Source organism: Apodemus sylvaticus, chromosome 7 (assembly GCF_947179515.1).
Source record: "Apodemus sylvaticus chromosome 7, mApoSyl1.1, whole genome shotgun sequence".
Taxonomy (NCBI): domain Eukaryota; kingdom Metazoa; phylum Chordata; class Mammalia; order Rodentia; family Muridae; genus Apodemus; species Apodemus sylvaticus.
In genome coordinates this window covers 62,452,217-62,471,631 of record NC_067478.1, presented here as the reverse complement: position 1 = coordinate 62,471,631, position 19,415 = coordinate 62,452,217, and the positions used below count along the sequence as shown (strand labels likewise).

The 19,415-nt window shown below is 37.3% G+C and overlaps 1 protein-coding gene across 2 annotated transcripts in view; it reads right to left on the bottom strand.

The window, feature by feature from the left end:
* Usp3 (ubiquitin specific peptidase 3) overlaps window positions 1-19,415 on the bottom strand; it is a 78,543-nt gene that overhangs the window by 39,849 nt on the left and 19,279 nt on the right. For both annotated transcript variants that reach the window (XM_052187962.1, XM_052187963.1), the window contains exons 2-3: window positions 14,743-14,803; window positions 10,833-10,964 (exon numbers count right to left, since the gene is read on the bottom strand). In XM_052187962.1, the coding sequence (XP_052043922.1) occupies window positions 10,833-10,964; window positions 14,743-14,803 (193 nt within the window). The remainder of the gene's footprint in view (window positions 1-10,832; window positions 10,965-14,742; window positions 14,804-19,415) is intronic.

Sequence of the window (19,415 nt, the reverse complement as noted above, 5' to 3'; positions counted from 1 at the left end):
GGTGAAAGAGGGAAAGGATCTGTGTGATGGGTACTAGGAGGAAGAGCAGGGCTGATATTGGGATTAAAGTGAATAAGCAAAAATTAAAAAATAGTAATTGCAATTTGCTATGGAAAAATTTAAAATACTGTGTAAAAAACTTTTTTATTAAACAAAGCACATAAAGAGACTGCTTAAAAAATTATTTTAACATAAAAAGTTACCTTTCAGTAAAAAATAAATAACTGAATTAGGCACAAACAGTAACATCAGACATTAGCAGACTTTCAGAGGGCTTGGAATACCAATTGGTTATTCAATACTAAGTGATCAGCCCTGAGGTAGTATATATACTGAGCAAGTTGTATTTGCACACACACACACTCACGCACGCACACACGCACGGTGTGTGTGTGTGTGTGTGTGTGTGTGTGTGTGTGTGTGTGTGTGAAATAACAAAGAAAAAGGCCATGAATCTGAAAGAGATCACAGATGCTGCATGGGAGGGGTTGGAAGGAGGAAAGAAAAATAGAGCAAATTATAGGAGTATAATTTTAAAATGTAAAGCTATTACTAAAAAGTATTAAGAGATACTAAGGCTGGATGTGGTGGTGTATATCTTTAATCCCAGCATCTGGGAGAGGCAGGCAGACTGGATCCCAGTCTGGTCTACATAGTGAGTTTCAGGTCAGCCAGGTCTTCATAGTCAAAAATAAACAAATAAATAAATATTAAAAAGGAAAAAGACACTGCCCAACTGATAATAATTCAGGTGTGTTATGTCTCAAAAGCTAACACATCAATTTTACAAAGAAATGCTTCTGGATCTCAGAAAACTGTTTTCTAATGAGAGACAGAAAAGGAGTGGATCTGGTTTTTTGTTTGTTTGTTTGTTTGTTTCGGTTTTTTGAAGACAGAGTTTCTCTGTGTAGCCCTGGCTGTCCTGAAACTCACTCTATAGATCAGGCTGACCTCGAACTCAGAAATCCGCCTGCCTCTCCCTCCCAAGTGCTGGGATTAAAGGCATGCACCACCACCACCTGCAGGAGCAGGTCTGTTAAGACAGGAGGTAGGGAAAAACTGGGAGGAGTAGAGAGAGGGAAACATAATCAGAGTATAAATAAGTATGTGCTCATTAAACTCACTATCTCCTACCATTTTTATTTAATAATAGTATTTTTTGAAACTATACTTCTTTAATGTTCCCCATTTTTCTTTCCTCCCTCCAACCCCTCGCATGCAGCCCCTTTGTTCTCTCTCAAATTCATGGCCTGTTTTACTTTAATTGTTGACATATATATGTATACATATGTGCCTGTGTGAATTCATAAATATATAAATACAATTTGTTCAGTATATAAACAGGCTTCTGAAGGAAAATAAAATAAAAACTAACACATCAGAATTGAGCAAAACAAACAGAAGGAAATGGGTTATTGGGACTTTCCATGGGACCCCTCCATTTTAACAACAACTTAATTAGATGTAAGCCAATCCTGGTGCCAGAAGATTGATTTGATGATAAAATATGGTTGGTTAAGCGGTTAGGACGCCATTTTCCCCATTATTTGGAAATTTCATTTAGATTGACTTCATATATGTATACATTTTATGAAGATTCTACTCTATTAGATTTCCATATTACTCTTTACTGGCTCTTATTTTAGAAGCTTCTCCATGTATTCTCTCCCTCATCTCACTCTTTCCTCCCATTCCCCACTTGATCTTCCTATTCTGGATCCCACCCCTATCCCATTTATAACTATCTATTCTACTTCCCTTTTTTAGGGAGATCTAGCTGTCCACCCTAGTCTCTTAATCTACCTCAACTCTGTGTTTATCATTGACTTAACGGCTACAAGCCCTAGTACATGAAAATTAGTGTTCCACAAAGTCCAGCTGAAAAGATACATTAGAAAGCTCTCCTAGCTTTTTTATGACTTGTACTGAGAAGCTGGGCAAGATTCTGATGGTCTTGTTGTACAAGCAAACCCAGAATTCATCTCTTTACATTCACAGACTATCTACATCACTGGACTGTTAAGAGCACTTATTGGACTTATGTAAGAGCATACATGGACTTATGTAAGCATTTATTCAGTGATTTTTAGTGATTCTTCAAGTAAATATTGAGCTCCACTTAGACTATTTTCTAGATAAGGAGAAAGGCTCACTTATTTCATAGAAAAGGGGAAAAACAAAACACAAAAAGCAAAACAGAAATATTAGGTAAATTGAACATGAATTTATGAAATTCTTAGGCAAATGGATGGAACTAGAAAGTATCATCCTGAGCAAGGTAACCCAATCACAAAAGAACGCACATGGTATGCACTCACTGATGAGTGGATGTTAGCCCAAAAGCACAAAATAAACAAGTTACAATTCACCCAGCACAGGAAGCTCAAGGAGGAGGAGGACTTAAGTGAAGGTGCTTTGGTTCCTCTGAGAAAGGGAACAAAATACTCACGGAGCAATAAAGGAGACAAGGTGTGGAGCAGAGACTGAAGTAAAGGCCACCCAGAGACTGCCCTACCTGGGGATTCATCCTATAAACAATCACCAAACCCTGACACTACTATGGACAACAAGAAGTGCATACCAAAAGGAGCATGCCATGGTTGTCTCTGGAGGGGCCCTGCCAAAGTCTTACACATACAGAGGCAGATGCTAGCAGTCAACCATTGATCTGGGCATGGGATCCCCAATGGAGGAGTTTGAGGGTGGTCCAGAGGAGCTAAAGGGTTTTACAGCCCCATGGGAAGAACAAAGATGTCCACCCAGATGCCCCAGGATTCCCAGGGACTAAACCATCAACCAAGCAGTACACATGGCTCCAGCCAAAAATGTGGCAGAGGAATGTCTTGTCATGCATCAGTGGGAGGAGTGGTCCTTGGTCAGGTGAAGGCTCAACAGATGCCCCAACAAAGGGAAATGGAGTGGGAGGAGTGGGTCAGGTGAAGGGGCATATATGTGGAGGCGGAGGGGGGGATGGGAAGAGGGGTTGTGGGTTTGGGGGGAGAGGAAACCGGGGAAAGGTTTTACCATTTGAAATGTAAATGGAGATTATATTCAATAAAAAAAATTATAAAGCATATTTGGGGAGCCTGAGGACAGCTCTTCAGAGGACCCAAGTTCAAGTCCTAGTATCCACTAAGGGGGTGGGAGTGGGGTGAGAAACCACCTGTAACTCCAACTCCAGGGGAATTCAAAGCCCTCTTTTGACCTCCACAGGCATCCACATGCATGTGGCATACATTCAGACACAGACATATATATATATGAATTAAAAATAAAACTTGAAAAATTAGAAAGTATAGTAATATTTGAAGCCACTGGATAAGGAAATTGGGGGAAAACCCACTGGTATCTTTGTTTCTAATCCACAAAACAAGTACCGAATATGTATCCTTGAGCTAGACCTAATTAGTTTAAGCCTCTATAGTAGAGTGCATCAGGATTTGAAGTTTAATCCTTAGCAATGAAGAAAAACAAAAACAAAACTCCTCAGCAGTTTTAAACTTCACCTAGTCAACAGTTAATAAAAATCCTAGTTAAACATACAGTATATTGAAAGGTTCAAGGCCAGCCTGGTCTACAGAGCCAAGTTCCAGGACAGTCAGGGTTACACAGAGAAAAAACAAAAACAAAAAACAATACAGTATGGTATTATATGCACATTACCATAAAGAAAAATATATACCTGAATGATTTTGCTGTCACATACTGAAAAAACAAATATCAAGTAGCAGGCAGAATTTTCACAAACGGTACAAGTTGTTTATACTACTATATAGTTGAGTTAGAAAATGTGCAATGTAGAAGCTTGCTATTCCACAATCTGCTTGCTCTAGTTAAAAAAAAAAACAAAAAACAAAAAACAAAAAACAAACCATATAACAGGGTTTTTTGGGTTTTTTTGGTTTTTTTTTTTTTTTTTTTTTTTTTTTGGTTTTTTGGTTTTTTGGATTTGGTTTTTTTTCAAGACAGGGTTTCTCTGTATAATCCTGGCTGTCCTGGAATTCACTCTGTAGACCAGGCTGGCCTCCAACTCAAAAATCCGCCTGCTTCTGCCTCCCAAGTGCTGGGATTAAAGGCATGCACCACCACTTCCCGGCAGGATATTTTCTAATTCCAAGCATTTGCCTAAGAATTTCATGAACTCATTGTTTTTAATAGCTGAGTAGTACTCCATTGTGTAAATGTACCACATTTTCTGTATCCATTCCTCTGTTGAAGGACATCTGGGTTGTTTCCAGCTTCTGGCTATTATATATAAGGCTTCTATAAACATAGTGGAGCATGTATCCTTATTACATGTTGGAGCATCTTCTGGGTATATGCCCAAGAGTGGTATAGCTGGGTCATCAGGTAATACTATGTCCAATTTTCTGAGGAATTGCCAGACTGACTTCTAGAGTGGTTGTACCAGATTACAATCCCACCAACAATGGGGGAGTGTTCCTCTTTCTCCACATACTTGTCAGTATCTACTGTCACTTGAGGTTTTGATCTTAGCCATTCTGACTGGTGTGAGAATCTCAGGGTTGTTTTGATTTGCATTTCCCTGATGACTAAGGATGTTGAACATTTCTTTAGGTGCTTCTCAGCCATCCAGTATTCCTCGGTTGAGAATTCTTTGTTTAGCTCTGTACCCCATTTTTAATAGGGTTATTTGGTTCTCTGGAGCCTAACTTCTTGAGTTCTTTGACTGTATTGGATATTAGCCTTCTATCGGATGTAGGGTTGGTAAAGATCTTTTCCCAATCTGTTGGTTGCTGTTTTATCCTATTGACAATGTCCTTTGCCTTACAGAGGCATGACGATTTTATAAGGTCCCATTTGTTGATTCTTAAGCCATTGGTGTTCTGTTCAGGAAATTTTCCCCTGTGCCCATGTGTTCAAGGCTCTTCCCCACTTTCTCTTCTATTAGTTTAAGTGATTCTGGTTTTATGTGGAGGCCCTTGATCCACTTGGACTTGAGCTTTGTACAGGGAGAATAAGAATGGATCAATTTGCATCCTTCTGCATGTTGACCTCCAGTTGAACCAGCCAATGTGTTGGTGCTTGAGGTCAGGGATGGTGATTCCCCCAGAAGTTCTTTTATTGTTGAGAATAGATTTCTCTAACCTGGGATTTTTGTTATTCCAAATGAATTTGCAAATTGCTCTAACTCTATGAAAAATTGAGTTGGAATTCTGATGGGGATTTCATTCAATCTGTAGATTGCTTTCGGCATGATGGCCATATTTACTATATTGATCCTATCAATCCCTCCTTGTGTTGGACTTTTCCATCTATTGTCCTTTGTAAGGCTGGATTTGTGGAGAGATATTGTGTAAATTTCTTTTTATTTCATTGTTAGTAGTTGTATTAAATTAGGGTTTGTTTTCAATACTTAAAAAATGTACTTCTGCTTTTAAGATAAAATAATGGGGGAGGTTCTTTTGATAATGAATGTTGGTTAACAAGTGAAATTCACTTTACTACTAAATATATAACTATTAAAATATCTTAATGGGTTTGATCTTAAGGCACAGTTATTTGCAATTATTCTAATTAACAAAAATTATTTTTGCTTTGAAATTGGCTTCTTTCTGGAGCTTCTATCAGATTTCTGCCTTTTGAAGTTTCATAAAATTAATTTACTCACCATGTTATGCTGAGGCTGAATATGCTGAGGCTAAATTATCCAATACTAGCCACATGAAGCTACCTAAATTCTTAATAAATTAAACCAAAAAATTGAGTTTCTCAATACACTCCTGACATTTAACTTCACAGCTGCTACTATATTGAATAACATATATATCATATCCAAACTGAGAAAAGCCTTCATCTCTTTCTTAACTTTAACATTCTAAGACATTTGGTTTTTCTTCCTCCATTCTTGTTAACGGTATTATAGAAGTTACTAATGCAATTTCACATTAAATTCTTGATGAACTAAGAAAATATACCTAATGAAACTATTCTTCATTCCTCTGAAATAAGAAGGAGCCATCATATAAATGAAGTGACTTTGTTACTTAATGGTGAAGGAGCAAGTTCTTCATATAACAAGCATGTATAATACCACAAAAAAAACAAACAAACAAACATCTAGGATGCAGAAAGTACCTTCACAAAAAGGACACCAGATTTCTTAAACTGTAAATTTCTTTTTATTCAAATGTGTAGCATTTCTGCTTTTATAAATATAACCAACCACTTTATTATAAATGACAGATACTGAAGAAAAAGCAAGCTGACATTCTGATTTCATGTTTCAAACTTATTATAGTTAAAGTCTTTAAAGTCTTTAGAAATCAAGTGTATATTTAAATTCTTTTATTAAATTCTGATGTCTTGGCCTCAAATATCTAATTATGGATATGAAAAGAGTACACTCAGATAAAATACCTTCCTCTGTTAAAAGTACAAAAGCACTCACTGGCTTATTAGAGTAGCTTTTCATGATCTGAGGTCGCCTCTATTCCAAAGTTTCTTTTTAAAATTCAAAACACAGTTTTTAAGTAAATCTCTGCTTTCCAGTCTTTAACACACTGACAGTTTGTGTCTGTGCCTGTGGTTCCAGCTACTCATGAGGACTGCAGGAGTCCAGGAGTCCAGGCCAGCCTAGGCAACATAGTGAGGAATCCTACTCCTACCCTACTCCTGTTCATTACATGGGAAAAGAAAATGGAAAAGGAGGGAAACGGAAGCAGGATGGGGAGAAGTAATCAATACCAACACTCAGGATGAAAGCATGAGTTTGAGGCCAGCCTGGGCTACAGAGCGAGTTCCAGGACAGCCAAGGCTGCACAGAGAAACCCTCTTGAAAAGACAAAAATGAGGGGGGGTGGATAAAATCTGTATTTAAAGAGTTTACTTGATCATAAATTTTTTATTGTTAATGTTTAATCATAACTTAAAATGATAAAGCAGGTCAGTGGTAATAAAAATAAAAAATAACCTGAAATATAAGCAGTTTTTAAACATGAATTAGTTCATATTTCATAATAGTTTGAAAAGATGCTTTGGGAACAAGGAATCTAGTAATTTTAATATTCTTTTCCTAATTCTTCATTTCTATATTCAGCTACTGTTTACAAAGATTAGAGTTAACTAAGTCAGATATCAGTGAATTATTTGTTTAGTATTTTTAATCTATTACCGTCATATGTCTGCTTATACAAAACTCCTAATTTTAATTTGTGCTTCTTTCAACTGCAATAATATACCACATGTAATTCCATTTGGTAGGCAACAGAACAGGATGGAAAGGAAGAAACAGTATTTAACAAACAATAAACGGAAACTTACCTTCTATATGAAAACCCTGGGAAGATTTTCACTTTGAAATCTTCATTTATCTCTGCTTCATGCTAATTGGACTGTCTCAAGGAGAGGGCCTGTACACACAATTTTTACAGTATATGCTTTCTCTTTGGAGGCTCTGCTTATTTCAGAATTAAGAAGAGCTGCCTACTGGATGCCTATCTTCAGAGGGAAAGAAATTTAGCCTTCTGTCATGTAGCTTCAGTCCTCTATGATGACCAAAGGACATAATATTAAAGATTTGGTGCAACCTTTCTCCTTTTTTAAAGGTAGCTAACAAAATCTTTTCCACCCCAGTACTAGAGATTGACCCCAGGACTATCCACATACTTGGCAAGCACTTTAGTCAGATCTAAGAGGTGGTTTCTGTAGTCTCCAAGGGGATTCCAAATTACTGATATGTAGCAGGAGATGATGAGTGTTCCAGAAGCTAGAAGTTTAGTGGAGATTACTCCCCGTAACTGGAGTTAGGAGAAGGGAATTTTCAGTGATAGCTTGTAAGAAAGGAAAGGGCAGAGCAAGACTCTCAGTAAAAGAAAATAAAGAAAAAAACTGAAAGCAAGGCAGGAGAGATGGTATAGCTGGTAAAGTACTTATTATATACTCCAAGGACCTGAGTGTGATCCCCAATACCCATGCAAGAAACTAGGGTGTGTGTGTAGCCCCAGACCTGGGGAGGCAGAGACACAAGGACTCCTTGAGCTCTCTAGTTAGCTAGCCCTAACCTAAATTACAAGTCACAGCAAGAGATCCTGTCTCAAAAAAACAAGGTACCTGAGCAATGATATCCAAACAATTATGAATTCCATACACATGTGTACACACAAGAACACAGACAGACAAAACAAATGTAAGCCTCAGAATATCTAACACAAACCATAAAGTGGTGAGGAGGGCTTCACAGTTGAGTGTGGTGGCTCACAGCTGTAACTCTAGCAGTTGGAAGGCTAAATCTTAGGCTCCTATAGAGTAAGGTCAAGGCCAGCCTGAAATTTTAGCAAACTTTGTCTCAAATTAAAAAATTAAAAACAAAAAGGGACTGGGATATAATTTAGTAGTGTTTGCCAAGCATGTCCAGGGCACTAGGTTTGATTCCTACTACTAGGGGATAGAAGTGGAGAAAGAGCTGAAGTAAAAATGCTTAATAATTAAATATACAGACAGCTTAATAATCAAAGACACAAACATTTTTACCTTCAAACCTGATCAATCAGTCTAGCCATCAGAAACTGATGTAAAAAGAAATTCTTAGAATTACACTGGGAAATGATACAATACGATACTCAGAAAAATGTTTCTCTGTAATAGTTAAGATATAATAGAAATACTAATTTTAACCAAAGCTTCATGATCTCACAGCTATCATTAGTTCCTCTGGGGTATTTATATTGCAGTGTAATTTGGCAGAGTGGTTCCCTGGCATTCTGTTCTCAAGCCCACAAATGCAGCAATGTGACCCTTGCAGCTACAGCTTTCTTCCTGCATTTCAGAAGCTCTAGGTATCCACACACTTGCAGCTCTGTTTAACTGCACACAAAAGACTGGCAATTGGCCAAGAAGCTTCAGCCACTCCTGGGTATATTCTAAGATTTCCTAAATCAACTTGTCCATGAAATGATGTCTACTACCTTAGTACACTATAGCAATGTAAAGGAAGTTAAATTCCAATGTCTAGTTAACAAAAATGCAAAGCCACTAAAATATATAGCATATGTTCTTATAGCACCCTATGAAAATAATTTCATTCCATTAAGCTGATCCTTAAAATTTCCTAAAGGCTTACCATTCCCTTAGAATTTTACCAATAGCAAAAAAAAAAAAAAAAAAAAAAAAAAAGCAACAATCATTTGTTATAGCATAAAGATTTAACTGTATTTACAAAGCTCCCTTTTGAACATCCTCTGTGCACTGCTAACTGAAATCAAGAATGAATGCTGTCAGCACCTGCACAATAAAGAATAGCATGGCCTATGACTATGCTAGGAAGATAAAGGCATTCAAGAATGACCCGAATTTTTGGTCTCTAAAGCAAAAGTAGTTATAAACACAGAACACATGATTCTATAAACCAAGAAGCATACCATTCTTGGTTTAATGGGGCAGGGATTAATGAAGGGCTAAAATGTGAGTAGGGATAAAGGCTTATTTGAGGCCAGAGTTCAAGAAACAGCAGCAATTGAGCTAATGCTTAGCTGTTATATAAAGGAGTACTCTACAATAACAAGCAACAGTGAGCAAGCACTGCCCTGTGGGTGAAAATCTCAGAAAACACTAATTTTTACTAAAATCTTCACCTACCTCTAACCTTCTCTCCCTTCTATCTTTTCCAGGTCTGATCACCAAAAGAGTAGGTGACTGAATAACTTAAACCTTTTACAGACTTATTCAATAGTTAAATGTCAACTATGCTAAACCTGTAAAACATTGAAAGACCTGAAAAAGCACTGGTTTAATTTTCATCCCTTGGCTGGACAAGTTCCTATAGACAGTGTAGGAAAGGACTGGCACATCCTTCAACAACCAGAAAGTTTGGTTCTCAGGGATACCTGAAGACAAGCAAGGCAACACATGCCCAGTGCTCAGGAGGCTGAAGTAGGAGCCAACTTGGGCCAAATGGCAAAACCCTTTCTCAAACCCCTTACCAAAAGCAAATCAACAAACAGGGATATTTGGACTTTAAATGCCCATTCCTGCTCATTATTGCCTTCATGTAAAATTCAAGGACTGTTTAGCAAATACTAACTCTAAAAGGTCTTCTAAATGCCCCCCCTCAATGTCAGCAAGCCTTAGAATTGAAAGTAAAACTGAAAAGTTATTCATCATAATTTATGATGAGGGAAAGATTTGCTTCACACAAAAGTTAAAACTATAAACATCTCTGAATATACAGTAACATGGGTAACAAATAATGTTGAATACTGCATGCAGCCTAAATAATTTGCTCCTAAATAATCACAAAATAGACAGGACTTTACTACCATTTATATGAGATAGACACATATATTATATTGCAAGGAGCCACAAGGTTCTTAACCTATTCTTTTTTGGACACAGGGTCTAGTTTTGCAGCCCAGGATGACCTCTAACTCAGAATCTTGTTTGGCCTGCACAGTGCAAGGAACACCACCTGGCATGGCTATCTCCAACCTCCTCTTTGGGTTTTTTGTTTTTGTTTTTTTTTTTTTTCAAGACAGGGTTTCTCTGTATAGCCCTGGCTGTCCTGGAACTCACTCTGTAGACCAGGCTGGCCTCGAACTCAGAAATCTGCCTGCCTCTGCCTCCCAGAGTGCTGGGATTATAGGCATGTGCCACCACCACCTGGCACCCGTTCCAACCTCCTCTTAAAGGGTAATATACTTTATGAGGGAAGAGCCTGAAATGCTGAGTTGTAAACACTAAATTCTTGACATTTACCTCTCAGGAAGTAGAAAAGAGATAAGGAAGATAATCAAAACAATCTTTCCAAAAAAGAAGCTTAACTTGTGACAACACATTTGTTAAAACAATACCATTTCCAGAAAATATTAACTTACCAGTATGTGCTGTAGCTACTGCAATCCATACACACTGTATGCTGAGCTTTCTCCTGCTTTTCTGATCTCTTATGGTTGAGTAAGGGTATCTGTGCATCTTCATAATGTTTTTTTGCATGGCCATTCACATACCTTACAAAGCCAAGTGAAATTATTATTTTAATTTAAATATTGTTTTGGAAAGTAGTCAAGGAGGATAAAATTGTTAACCAAATTAAAATGAGAACCCTTGAAAATGTTAATCATCTGGTGATATATTAAGCTAAATACTTAACATATATTCAAACTTGCAACTCAATACTACAGTCAAATTTTAGTTAGGCCTAGATTAGAGGCAAGCAAGGAAAGGCATTACCTACACAAATTGGTTTCAGTGCTATTTATACTATCTTCTATGCTGATGTTTCCCCTATATTTTCTTTCTTTTAAGGGTTTTCTCATATTACTAATTCCCAACTTGAGTTGTTATTTAAAAAATAAGTAAATAAAAACTGTACACTAAATTAATCAACCTCCTTCCAGAGTGCCCTATGCTGAAGTTGCACTTACAATGTGAAAGTCAGACAGTAAACAGGGCAATCTGCGTTCTCCTGGATATGGCTTCAGATTTTTCCTCTGAATGCCTCATCACCAACACACATTGAAATGCATTTGTGTAGAACAATCCAAACAAAACACAAACAACCAGTCAGCAAAAGGCACCTTGAGATGAAACTTCCTGCTCTAAGTCTGTTATTTTGATGCTACTGAACCAAAATTTGTTTCTTTACCAGTTCAGTTTTTAAGTAATTCCTGCCTTTTGCAGACTGATTGTTGTAAAGGAACTGGGATGTTTTTGTGTCCTAAGGGCTTAAAACTAGCCTTTCAAATTCACACAGTAGCTGTATGAGTACAATGAGTTACTAACATTTCTGTACTAGTTTTCTCACCTGTGAATTGAGGTTAGAGTACAAGTATCACATTGCTGGTCAATTAAACTAAATAATCCAAAACAAGTATGTATGGTTATTTCATTAGCATCTTCCCCCATATATTTAACTACTATTTATTCAGAGTCCAAATAACAAACCAATTGCTTAGAGGGAGGGCACAGAAGCACTACTTATACCATGTGTTAGGAAGCCCTTGCAAGTCAACTGAAAAGGTAAGCTACCTACATATGCTCAGTAACTACCTTCATCTTCTGTCTTTTTAGCACACAGCATGAAGAGTGCCTTTACAACAGCAATAATGAATAGTCTAACCACCTCAGAGCTTTGGAAATTGATCATCTTTATACAGTACACACAAAAATCTTCAGCTATAATACCGTAGTTTCCAAATGTCCTCTGTATTTAAATTGTTCCTGTGTGGCTAAGAACAAAGGATAATGGCACTTGTGTATGAAGATGTCATGGTAAAGCCCAATATATTAACTTGAAATTTTGATAAAAGAAATAAAATTAAATCCCTATAAAGATCAGTGATAAAAGTGTAATTATTGATGAATAACATTAACATTAGCAATGTTTTAGCTAATACTTTAGTCAAAAGTTAACAGTATAAAGCTAGCTTACATAAAAAATAAATGTTTCTCTGTTTTAGAGTTTAACTTTGCACAATTTTAACTATTTTAACTGTTACACAAGGACCTATGCCACAGATTCCAATAACAATTTCAAAAATTTAAAAACTAAGTATGATGGTGTTGTAAAAACAGTAGACTGGTTCTCTCAGATCTGCCAATACACCATTTTTTGAAACACTAAATTGAAAAGAAAGATATTCATTTAAGAGTTCCCTGTAGACAAATAGTCTCAAGTTACTGAAAAATCAGTATTTTTTGCAACAGCCACAAAATTACATAAGAAATACCAAAATCGAAATCATGCTGCTCTCTCTCCATTATCTGTCTCATCTGCCTAATCATAGTTCTCTGAAAGTCTGTTAAATTTCTAGACTTGAATTTACCCTTGATTACAAAGAATTCACCTTCAGAGTCTAGAAAATTTCAACTTACTTTCCAAAAGCCCAGAGAATTGTTTGTTGCTTTCTATTTGTCAGAAACATTCCTCTCCCCCAGTTTTGTTTGTTAGTTTTTTTCCTTCTCCTCAGAATTGTCCTGGCCTTTCCACTGGCATATGACCTTCAACACTTAGATATGAAGCACTCTGTGACATTTGGAGGAGCCACATACTGCTACTGCATTATCAGTCTCACCTCTCAAAGCTAGGAGAGGCATCTAACTCTTCAGTTTAGAATTTAAGTACTTCTACCTGTCTTTTTAAAATATTATCTGAGCCGGGTGTTAGTGGCTCACACGTGTAATCCCAGCACTCTGGGAGGCAAAGGCCAGCGGATTTCTGAGTTTGAGTTCGAAGCCAGCCTGGTCTACAGAGTGAGTTCCAGGACAGTCAGGGCTACACAGAGAAACCCTGTCTCGAAAAACAAAAACAAACAAACAAACAAACAAAATATCTGTACAGAGTATTTTCAGGCTCCCTAGATTCTAGAGATTTTTAAACCACAGTAGCCATAATTAAGATACACAGCATTTTCCAAAAGTGCTCATAAGTATGCATGGGACAAATATTCAATTCCAAAACTCAATGTGCAATATCAAAGTAACTAAACAACAAAAATGCTTTTTTCATGTAATGAGAATTTAAAGTAACAATGGGAAAACATTCCAAATAAATACAATATCGACTTAAATCCCTTAAATTTAGCCAATATATGACTACTAAAAGAAATTCAAAGTAGAACATCTTTACCTTCCATTTTTGATTGGGTCTTGTTTGCTATAGTTTTTATGAGATCCTATTCTTTAGTCCAGCTGTCCTAGAACTCACAAAGGCTGGCCTTGAACTCACAGCAATCCTCCTCCTGCATGTTAGAGTTCAGGGTGTGAAAACACAATGCTCAGCTCTCACAGTTGATGACTTCTATCCTTGAGTTGATGTTAGAACTAGTTATTGACGAATCTACGTAATGGCATTTTGAAGCCAAAAACTGGAAAGAACTACTGAGGACTGGACTGAGGACTGAAACAGGAGCTACTAAATCTACATGAAAAGCAAAACATTTGTTGTTTCAGTTGGGTTTGGATTTGAGGCAGGGTCTCATGTAAGCCAGGCTGGCCTATAGCCCAGGCTACTCATAACCAAAGATGATTTTAAACTTTCAGTCCTCCTGCCTCTACCTCCTGAAAGCTGGGAACATAAGCATAACTACCACACTAAGTTTTGTGAAGTGCTGAGAACAGAACCCAGGGCTTTATGCATGCCAGGGAAATACTCTACCACCTAAGCCATATCCCCAGACTCAGAAGGCACAATATTTTAATTGAACAATGAAATATTTGGTATATCTAAGACAAGAATAAATAACTATACAGAGAAGTAATGTTCAAAGGTTAATTCCATTATCTATAAATATTTACATTTTTTTTTATTCAAGTCAGTTAAGGAAATAGATAGGACAGATAGCAAGTGAGACAAGATTGCTTCACACTGATACTACTGAAGTGATGAAAACACAGGATTCAACTATACTACTCTGAAATGGACTTAAATCCACTACTAAAATGTTCTTTTTTAAAAACAGCCAGCTGCTAAACTTTTGTTTCAAGATTTAAAAGTTTTGTTTCATTTTCCCAATCAAATATTACTAGTAGGTTGTCTTAATCACCAAATTTTAATTCTACATAGCAGCATAAAATGACTTCCCCTGAAGTTTCCCTTGTTGTGTTATTAGACAAGTATTCAGCCTGACAGCAGGACAAAGAAAGGCATGCTATGATTAACAGAAGGAAGATTGACAAAAGTATGGTATTCTATGATTAAGAAAAAGCATTAAATACACTTTAATATAAAAATTTGGGACAAATTTTTAAAGCAAGTAGGTAATGAATAATAAATATGTCACATACCTTCCACAGTGGACACTTGAACAAGTCAAGCAGACCCAGGGGCTTTTGTTGGACCTGCATACTAATAAAAAGAAAAATATAACATAGCATTTGGATCATTTTATTTCCCACCCCTTACCCCCAATTTCTAATCATAGCTTATGATTCCATCATAAATCCCATGGCAGCACAGGTGCTTAATGAATACTAACACAGATGACTGTCTACCTAAAGCTGTATCAAAAAGAACATAAATGCATGCCCACAGTGTCCTAACTGATTAATTCAAATAGCCTAGCCATAAATTAAACATACGAATGTGTGTTCCCTTTATTACTTATTCTCTTTTGAAGTCAACAGGTTAATAAACTGGTTTCCCATTAAAAAACATTTGGTGGAGTTTTTTCTTGTTAAGTAAATAGCAAATTTTCCTTTATTAAGTTAGAGGTATAACCCAAAGTAAAGTCACAGTTAAGACTAATCCTAGTTTCTAAAGGCATTTCCTAATACAATAAGTGAAATGCACAAAATTCTTGATAATACTGTCAGCAGGCCAATTATTTTAAGAATTACATCTGAACCAGGCAAGAGTAGGTATGGAAACTTTTAAAAAATGTTGATTACATTTTTCTGTTGTTGGGCTGTTATGACTTAGTGATAAGCCATTTGCCTAACATGTTGGCAAATTGGAAGTCCATAAGATGAACACATTTCCCATAGAAGCAGAACTTTTTCCAGACTCTTCTATGAGAAGAAACTGCAGCACGTGTACATGTGCACACCACATAATCAGTCTATTCAGAAAAACATAAAAATACTAGACCAAAGGGATTATTAAGCTAGTGTCCAAGAAAAGTGAGCAGACTGGAGTGTTGTGGACATTCAAAGAGTTAAAGCTGAAAACTTACAAGAACCCATTAATATTCCTATAATTACACCTCGAGGTGGTGTCAAGGCAAAGGAGCCATGTGGTGTTTTCTTATATGCTTATACCTCACTGAACAGCAGGCTCATGTGACATGTGAAAAAATCAGATTCTTATGTACCACTCAGATTATAGCTTCATCAAACTGTAGCATGATGATCCACCCACCCCTTCAACAAAACACTCCATTTTCCTTGTATTCTCTAAGGCCTAGTCCCAAGCTGTCCTCGCAGCCCTCAGTTAACACTCTGACGGGGAGGACAGCACTGGGAAGCCCCTTTCACTCTCTGCCTCCTCAGCCACAGAACCTTTCTCTGCCCCTGTTCTCACCTCAAACTCAAGCTCAAGTAGGAAGACAGTTCATGTGTCCTAGAATGAAGAATCCTGCTGTTCTCCTGAAGTAGCCAGGCTCAAGAGGCTATAAGCAGTAATACACATCGGGAAAGGCAAATGGACACAAAGGTTCCAGCCTCTACCGAGAATCAAACTCAGACCTTCGAACTAGAAGAAGCTTTTTCCTTAGAATTCAGAAAGGTGCTGGGTGGCAGTGTTACATGCCTTTAACCCTAGCACTCCAGAGGCAGAGGCAGGTAAATCTCTGAGATGGAGGCCAACATGGTCTACAGAGCTAGTTCCAGGACAGCCAAGGCTACACAATGAAACCCTGTCTCAAAAAACTAAAAAAGAAAACTCAAAAAAAAAAAAAAAAAAAAAAAAGGTGAGAACTGGCTCTCCATCATTACCAGAGACAAGAGTGAGACCACCATGACTTTTTTTCTTCACTGTAAAATGGAGAGTAGGTAATGACTAATATACCCTTTAAAATCATAAAATTCTACAAGTGGACTATAACTAGGGGGGGGGAACACTTACATCATCCTCCCTCATATAAAAAATTTCCAGTTCTTTCTACCTAATTTTCTTAAAAAGCTTAAACAAGGACTGGAGAGATACGTCAGCAGGTAAGAGCACATGTTGCTCTTGCAGAGGACATGAACTAGGTTCCCAACACCCACATGGCAACTCATAGCCACATATAACTCCAGTTCTAGGAGATCCAACACTCTATTCTGGCTTCCAAGAACACTAGGCATACACAGTGTCCAGCATTTAGGCAAAACACACTAAATAAACATAAATCTTTTTTTAAAGGAGAGATTATTGGTTTTTTTGGTTTTTTTTTTTTTTTTTTTTTTTTTTTGCTTTTTTTGAGACAGGGTTTCTCTGTGTAGCCCTGGCTGTCCTGGAACTCATTCTGTAGACTAGGCTGGCCTCGAACTCAGAAATCCACCTGCCTCTGCCTCCCAGAGTGCTAGGATTAAAGATGTGCGCCACCACTGCCCGGCTGAGATTATTGTTAATCTAAGGGAAACTGCCTCCCATAACCTGAGAGGCAAACATTCTACTACACTGTCAGTAACAGCGCCTCACTACAGCAGGAGAAAGAGTTTGGCGGTGAGAAGTACTTAAAATCACCAAACTATCACAAGAAAACACTGCTGCAACCGAGGAAAACAGAGCCTACCCCCCCAACACACACACACACACACACACAATCTTAAACCTGTGACAAGCTGAAGTTTTAGCACCCCAAACAATATTCTTTTTTAAAATAAAGTTTGAGCTGTCAATGAGCCGTTTCCTACTGAACAGAAAGAAAGAAAAGAAAAGAAAAGAAAAGAAAAGAAAAAAGAAAAGAAAAGAAAGTTCATTTATATAGTTAATATTTCTGTACCACACACTGTTATTATGTTAGGAACTATTACAACTTTCATGACTATTACACTTCATTCAACTCTTACAGTCCTAGGAAGTATAAATTATATTCAGCTTGTCTTAAAGATTATGAAAAGAGGCACAGAGAAGTTAAGGATTTTGTTAATTTGTCAAGAGACTGCTGTAACTCAAGTTCACATGGTGTTTGAAGACACACACTAGCACTACGCGGTTGGTCTAAAACATGCTACTTTTACTTAGCCCATGCTGGCCCCAAACTCTCAATCCTCTTGAGTCATCCTCCAAAGCACCTAAATTAAACCACCATAATAGGAAGGCCTTTTTGTTTTTTGTTTGTTGGCCCTTTGTTTTGTGTTTGTAGATAGTATCTCACTGTGCTGTCTAGATTAGACTAGAACCCCTCAGCTTATTCTCCTGCATCAACCTCCTATATAGCTGGGGCTACAGGCATGTTATCACATATGCCAACGTACCACATCACTTGGCTTCACTTCTGTTTTTAAAAAATACCTGACCAAATGCTTCTGTGTCTGCACTTGCAATTGTTTTAAAGTCTTTAAAAACAGTTATGAAGAAAGAACAGTATGTGAAAGCTAGGTGTAAGATTAAACACCTTTAATCCAAGAACTTCAGGAAGCAGAGACAGTCAGATCTCTGGGAGTTCCAGACCAACCTTGTCTACAGAGTGAGTTCCAGGACAGCCAAGACTACACAGAGAAACTCTTGTCTCAAAAACAATCCCCCACCTCATCCCACCCCCCAAAATAGGGGGGAATGGAGGCATATGAACCTACTCTTACTTTCAACTACACTGTTTGAAGTATTTCAAAATACATTACTTCTCTCATAATAACAATTAAATTTGATGTCTAAATTTAAATATATTGGCACTATAAATTTATACTAGCAGACTTGTAATTTTTAAACATCAGTGCTAAATTAAATCAAAAACTAAATACCTTAACTATGGATGCATAAAATATAATAAAAATATTTTAATTTAATACTAAAGTTTATGTATACATTCCACATAAGATTCAACAGTACAAGTATTTTCCTCTTGGAATTTAAGAATAGACTGGCACCATTCATCATAAAGGTTCTAGAAATATTAGTAGAAATATAATAAGATGAACCCACTTTCCCTGAAACTAAGAGGAAGGCATGTGATCCTCTACAGGTATTAGGTTTTCAAAGAACAAGACAACAATGGCGTTCTTACACAGAGCAATAAAAGGCAGATGGGGCCCGAAGGGTGAGCCAGGGAAGACTATAAGGACTACGCAGAGATCAAATCAGTGAAAATCCCACATGTAAATACCAAAGTCCAAGTGTGTAGATGTGCTCGACAAAGCCTCAAGGAAAGAGCAGAACCAGGAGTTTAGGGCAGAGGCAAGGAAAAGAGTTATGAAGCACAACTCGCTCTTCTCCTTGAAAACCTTTTCCACTCTTCTTTTTACTTCTTTTCGTCTTCCAGGCTGGCAATCAGCCCCTCTTGAATCATTTATTAGATGAGTAAATTATCCATTGGTGAAGTCAGTTAAGCATTCATCATAACAGTTTTCCCTTTCTGCTTAATTGCTCTGTGGTTGCTCCATCTAAGAGTTCTCCCTTTTCATTCCCTGACTCTGTGACCACCCTAGGCAGCTGACAAGACACAAGTGATTACATGTAAATTCAAGCCTTATGAAACTCAACACTTCTCTCCTTGCTACTGTTTGGAAGGCTTGCTCAAGGGGTGGTCAGCCACCATGTGAGGAGTCTGACTTCTCTGAAACATACTGTAAGTCTAAACTAAAGAGATCACAGGAAATGACATCATAGGAGCACAGGGAAGCAATAATTTATAGAGACATGTGAGTTAAGATGTTCTAACTACAGATATGCTACCTGATGAAATCCTAGACAAGTCCTTTCAGACCCACAAAACTGTAAATTCAAAGCACACAGTTATTTTGAAATCCTAGTGTACAGTGACAACCACCCAAAATGAAACATTTTCCCATCTGCCAAGCGGTTCACCAGCATTACT